General features: G+C 39.5%; 2 protein-coding genes across 2 annotated transcripts; both read right to left on the reverse strand.

The window, feature by feature from the left end:
* Positions 1-5: 5 nt before the first annotated feature.
* LOC108347252 (transcription factor MYB87) lies at positions 6-3,489 on the reverse strand. Its single transcript, XM_017586415.2, has 4 exons — positions 3,249-3,489; positions 1,420-1,597; positions 1,218-1,347; positions 6-982 (listed from the first exon to the last, which is right to left on the reverse strand). The coding sequence occupies exons 1-4, from the start codon at positions 3,378-3,380 to the stop codon at positions 484-486; spliced, it is 939 nt and encodes a 312-aa protein (XP_017441904.2). The 5' UTR covers positions 3,381-3,489; the 3' UTR covers positions 6-483.
* A 152-nt stretch (positions 3,490-3,641) lies between these two features.
* LOC108346845 (zinc finger CCCH domain-containing protein 20) lies at positions 3,642-5,254 on the reverse strand. The gene has a single exon (XM_017585892.2). The coding sequence runs from the start codon at positions 5,088-5,090 to the stop codon at positions 4,011-4,013; it is 1,080 nt and encodes a 359-aa protein (XP_017441381.1). The 5' UTR covers positions 5,091-5,254; the 3' UTR covers positions 3,642-4,010.
* Positions 5,255-6,000: the final 746 nt, after the last annotated feature.

The following is a 6,000-nucleotide window of genomic DNA, read 5'->3' on the forward strand; positions in this document are numbered from 1 at the left end:
AACTATAATCTTCCGACTGAAAAAACAACAAAATAAGGCAACTTTTGCAGTAAACGACTAAACGTAAAGCTTATGTGAAAGAAATCACGTAGGCTTCTCTTTCACCACTTTATATGTGATAATGGCGAAAGAGACACACTATCACGATTCATCTATGTAGTTATTGTTATTGTCAGATGGGGACCCCTCCTTTTGTTTCTTTCTAAGCTTAGAAATTCCTCAACACAACGCAACTTTCATGTCCACTGCCATCCCATTCACATTCATCAACATTTTTCAATCAAAAAAGTAAAATAGGATGTAAAGTTCTTCACTGAAAACCTCGCATAATTTCTTACACACCTAACTACTTTAATCAAATTTAAATCACAATCCACATTTGAAGGGTATATAATCACTACCACTCATTAATACCATATAATATATGAAATCAATATCCTTTTTCTTTCTGAAATGGTGCTGCTGTTTGGAGAGAACCTTTGGTTAGCCAAATGATGGCGCAATTTCGCTGCTTTTTTCTTGAGAAACAAACCCATTACTAAGCAAGAGATCTTCGTACACAAAATCAAGCAAAAGTGCTTCATTTTGACCTTCAATATCGTCATCATAGCCAAACCATTGAGTCTGGTTTTCCTGTTTCGCAAAGGATGTTGAGTTTGAAACGACTGAAACTTCATTGGATAGTGGTACACTACAGCTGCTGCCAAGACCTGAGACATTAGATCCTAAAGGCAATGGTGAAGGAACTGGAATGTGTGTCCGCTCCAAACCCAAAACACGAGACTCGGCTGAGTTCTCATGATCGAAGACACGGTCTTCAGCTCGAGACTGAGGAGTAGTGGAAGTTGTGAACTGTGGACAAACAGTATCCACAGTGGCATTGGTGTTTGCTACCAAAAACTTTTTCTTTAACTTAGCGTTCCAATGGTTTTTCACATCGTTGTCCGTTCTCCCAGGTAACTGAGCCGCAATAAGAGACCACCTAACCCCAAAAACCACAGCATATGTGATATCAAAAAGCAACACAAAACATTGTAAAACATGTTAATCTAGATTAGTGTTTTAATATATATCACGATCACATATTTTTATCGAGAATCGCTACGTACCCTTTGGAAACTGAAGGTTTTAGCACTATAAATAGAGTTACTTTTAAACTTATGAGTGCCAAAGAATCAATCTTGTCTTAGTTATAAACAAAGAATGAACGAACTTGCCTGCTTCCGATGGTTGAATAAAGGTTGCAGATAACTTGGTCTTCCTCATCGGTGAAACCTCCATGCTTGATATGAGGTCTGAGATAGTTCAGCCATCTCAGACGACAACTTTTCCCACACCGCTTTAGGCCTAAAAGTTAAAGAAAAGTGAAATAAAAATAATGAAAGTAGCAGAGTTAATTGAAAGAAGAGATATATAAACCTGCTTTTTGTGGGAGAGTTATCCAATTGCCACCAGTGCCATGTTTCTTGAGATAGTTTTTGAGGGTTTCATCTTCTTCGGGAGACCAAGGACCCCTTTTGACATTAGCTTTGTCACAACATGGAGCTCTTCCCATGGCTTTTAGGTCAGAGAAGATTTGAAAGTGAAGAAGACAACACTGAATATGGAGAGTGGAGAAGTGTTATGGTATATATTATAGAAAATGGATTGGGAAGTGGAAGGTTTGAAATGTTTGACTTTGTCTGACTGAGACAGACACACACACACTGATAGAGCTGTTTGATTTGTTTTGTTTTACTTGTTGCTGTTGTGTCCTAACTCCTAGCCAGTTTGCTCAGTGTTTCTAACCTATGCAGCTGCTTATCTTATGAAACAAGGCAAAGACTCAGTCAATGACTGTAATGCAATGCAACAAAAAGTACTTCTTTTCTCTCTCTCTCTCCCTCAATTTTATCATATCTGATCATCCATCATCCATTTAGCACTGTAAACATTACAAAGATCAAAGGGATTTCAAAGATATATGATGTTTTAGCTTTTGAAAGTGAGTGCTTAATAGTATCAGCAGTTTACTTTATAATTTTACAGACTGCTTGGAATTAGGTCTAGAGAAATATGTTGTATTATATGAATACTGTGATTGGATGAAAACGACAACGTTAATTATGAAATGCATACAGCCAAATCATATATAACCAAATCGTAAATAATCTTTTTACGATCTTTGCATTTTTCTCCATCTGAGTATCTGTAATTGTTGCATGTTTAAACAGATTACGTAAAAAATAAATATACAATAAAGATCATGCTACATAAAAAAAATATTTTAAGGATTAAAATGAAAATAAATATAAAAAATTAAATTATAAACTAATATTTTAAAAAAATGAATCTTCGTGTATATATAGTCTTAGAAAAAGGTTAAATCACAAGGTATTTAAAAACGTATTTACTAAACACTACTAACTGATAAAGTCAAACAATGTTCTTTATAGCTTTGCATATACCAAGTTGATGATATTCTTGTGGTAGATCAAATTTCATAAAAGTCATTCGCAACCTCCCTAAATGGGAAAAGCAAGAGAATGAGATTTGATATGCAACTGATTTCTTTACTATTTTTTTCTGAAGAGGGAATTCACAGTAGACTCTACAATTAAAAATGAAAAAGGATAAGATTACGGAAATTTAGTTACTTAAACTTAGCATGATACGTAGCTTTTAAAAGTAAAGAATAGTGGTCGAAAATGATGTTTTGTAGAGTAAAATGGAGAGAAAAAAGAAAGGAAGGTATGAATCCAATCCAAAACAGAAGAAAGTGGAATTTATCTTAGTGGGCTTGTGTTAGAAAATGTGGAGGATATTAATATTCTGTTTGAAGTTTAAAGGGGCAATCTTTGATTAATATGCACTTGCAATGTATCATATTTTATGAGTCAATTCCATCAGAATCTTATCTCCTAAGTCCAACAACCCTCATCATCTTGTCTGTTGTTGTTCCACTCTCATTAAGAATTCATTTATAACACTTTCTTTTCTTTTCTTCTCTAAGCAAAAACCTGTTGCCATCCAACCAACACTCTTCCCTCAAACCGGGGGATTCATTTTTATCATGTAATAATTTCCCCCTGCATTACTCACTTAGATTAGATTTCTTACATTCACCAAAGATTTTGTGTAAGTTTCACTATCAAATATTGCAAGCCCAGCAGAAGGTGAAGTCTTTACTTTTAACCGACAAGATTCAATAAGAAAAGGAAAATTGATAAACAGTAAAAAGAAGGGTCCAATATGCAGATGGTGTGTACCAAAATGGGGGACCATGTACGCTGAAAGAGGTGATGAGGGAAAACGTTTGCATCAATACCAATCCAACAAGAATGGTAGTTTGCTGCTTTCCCTTTCCTCGTTTGCCACCCTTGGCACGCAAAGCCAGCCATCAGCACAAACTCCAAATCACTATTTTCAATGTATCCCTTTCAAACTGGATCTCATGTTATAACAAGTAAATGGAGATCACTCTAACTACCAAATGCCCCAATCTGCAATCTAAATTCTATCACTCCTTCAAACATTCATACATACACTCTGCCTAATCTCACAGACCATCCATCCATTTTCAACACCTTCTTGCATCATTTCAAGCTTACTGACAAAAACAACAGAGTAATTATAAGGAAACATAAGGGCATGTGTAAAGATTTTATTTTGGAGTGATAAAGGACAGAGGTTTGAATTGTTCATAAGATATGAGAAATATTTTAAATTTATACATGAATGAGATGAGATTAGTGAAAATAAACACGGTAATTAAGACACGGGAATTATATAACTTCATCATCCGCTGCTACCTATACAAATGCTTAGGATGTTCATCCTTGAAAATCACCTGTTCATCGTCCAACAAGTCCCCCCAAAAAACCATTATACTGTCTTCACCCACACCTTTAGAATAGGCTATTTACAGAACATAAGTGGATTCTTCTTCCAAAATAAATCTCGCACTACCATTCTTCCTTTTCTTCTCCCCCGTATTCTATACACGCCGAGGGAACAGTGGCAGAATGAAATCAGCGACTCACAAGCTCCGAGACCCACCCGACATCCGGGACCACGGGCTCACCCGAACCCGGCCCGTCAAGAACGTTCTCTTTGCTCAACTTCTCGAACATCCTCGCTCTTATGTTTCTTCCGGACTCCACCCTCTCCATCACAGGCTCCTCCTCGCAACTCTGCTCCCACAGGTCAAAGTAATTCACCCCACCGCGAACCGGAGCCTGGGTTGGGGTCGAAGGAAGACTGAAGAACCCGGGTCGGATCACTGGTCCTCTGGGTGACCCGAACCCGGGAGACCCTATAACATTCCAGGAAGAAGGCAAGGACTTAATCTTCCCCAGTTGCAAGTTTCTCAGCGAAGCTACCATCTCGTTAACAGACAAAGACCCGGAACGAGTCATCGGAGACATAGGCGGCGACTCCACCGGCGGCGACAACGACCCGGGAGAAGACACGAAGGGCGCCGCCGTCTTGGAGGACTCGATCGCGTGTCTTAGAGGAGACCCGTCGTACGAGTCAGCACTGCGTGGACTCTGCTGCGGCAATACCCTTAGTTGCTCCGGCGTATGGGCAAAGAAACACACGCGCCGGCGGCAACTGGTGCCGTCCTTGCACGGTTGAGTGCGGTAACGAGCGGGGTGGAGCCAGCACTCGAAAACCCCGTGCGCGTACTCGCATGCGTCACCTTTCTTGCAACTTCCCTTGCGAAAATCGGGGCAGGCCGACCCGGAGTAGTGATACTTGCGGGGATCACGGCGGCGAGCCTTCTCGCCGGGGTGGGCGTACGGACACTCGGTCCAGTCATGTGACCTGCCACGTGCGCATCTCCGAACCTTGAACTCGAACATGCGGAAATGATCGCAGGAGTAGGCGTCAACCGGAACATCCGATTCCAGGGAAGGAACATCAGAGTCTGACTCTGCATCAGTGGAGTCGTAGTGCTGAAGGGCGCTGAGAGCTTCTTGCAGAGAGTACGGAGAGTAATCAGCATTGGCGGTGTACGGTGAAAAGATCTCCGGCGAGGATTCGTGGATGAGCGGCCACGGTGGGACGTGTACGGTTGGGTTTGCGCGGTTCGTCTCCCCCAACATCATGGTTGTGTTGCCTTTGAAGGTTGTTTTGGTTTTATTTGGATTAGATGTTTACGTCTCTTCCGGCATGGTCAGTGTCTCTTTATAAACTACCTCACTACATGTCTTTAACCCTGGTTGGGTTTACGCTAACCGTGGTTTGCTTGGAAATGAATGAACCCAGCGGAACTCCATTGCGGTTAAAGTTCACGCGGGATTTTCCTTCCCTCACCACGCCGGTGTGACAGACGCGCAGTTTGCGTTTGCCACGTATGTGAACAGGTGTTAATGCGAGGAAAGCCTTGGCACGAGCCGTTGGATTCTGATGCGCTGCCCCTAGTCACCACTTTGTATCTTCCTTCTCTTCCCAAAGCAGTAGAGTGAAGCTTATCATTCCCTACCAAAAGACACGCCCATGTACATTAATAAATCTCAAAATAACCTAATATTATTAATTATGTGTGCTATGTTAAATCATAATTTAGTTCTGATAAATCTTTCACCCCTTCTTTATTTACGGACAATTTTGAAGATTTATAATAAAAAAAGTTTCCTTTTTATTACAACTAGACATCTGATTAAATTAAACAAGTTAGTTATGTTAGGAGAAAATCAAATTGAAAACTTGAAATTATATTTATAAGTTTTTTTCATATCTTATAAAGTTCTAATTACCAACTTGTCTACCACATAGTCAATCGACTACTAGTACAATAGTGCAAACTTGTTTCGTAATGTAATCAAATGTTAAGTGTGATTTGTTCCTGTCTCCATTTTTCTCGACCATAGGTGCATACACAATTAGATATATTCTAAATCTTTTAATTTCTGTCAATCAACCTCTTAATATTAATGTAAAAAAGAAATCTTACCCAATAGAAACTAATTTTGAATTTCAATAATTTTAAAGACTAAACAGGATACGGATTTAAAT

The sequence above is a fragment of the Vigna angularis genome, chromosome 1, assembly GCF_016808095.1.
Source record: "Vigna angularis cultivar LongXiaoDou No.4 chromosome 1, ASM1680809v1, whole genome shotgun sequence".
Classification (NCBI taxonomy): domain Eukaryota; kingdom Viridiplantae; phylum Streptophyta; class Magnoliopsida; order Fabales; family Fabaceae; genus Vigna; species Vigna angularis.

Bases quoted from the DNA above. Each gene is read 5' to 3' on its own strand.
- LOC108347252 (XM_017586415.2), bottom strand. From the start codon at position 3,380: ATGGCTGGCTTTGCGTGCCAAGGGTGGCAAACGAGGAAAGGGAAAGCA. The intron at 1,598-3,248 runs GTACACACCATC...CTCCATATTCAG, and splicing joins GTACATGGTCCCCCATTTTG to TGTTGTCTTCTTCACTTTCA. The intron at 1,348-1,419 runs GTTTATATATCT...TTTAACTTTTAG, and splicing joins AACTCTCCCACAAAAAGCAG to GCCTAAAGCGGTGTGGGAAA.
- LOC108346845 (XM_017585892.2), bottom strand. From the start codon at position 5,090: ATGATGTTGGGGGAGACGAACCGCGCAAACCCAACCGTACACGTCCCA.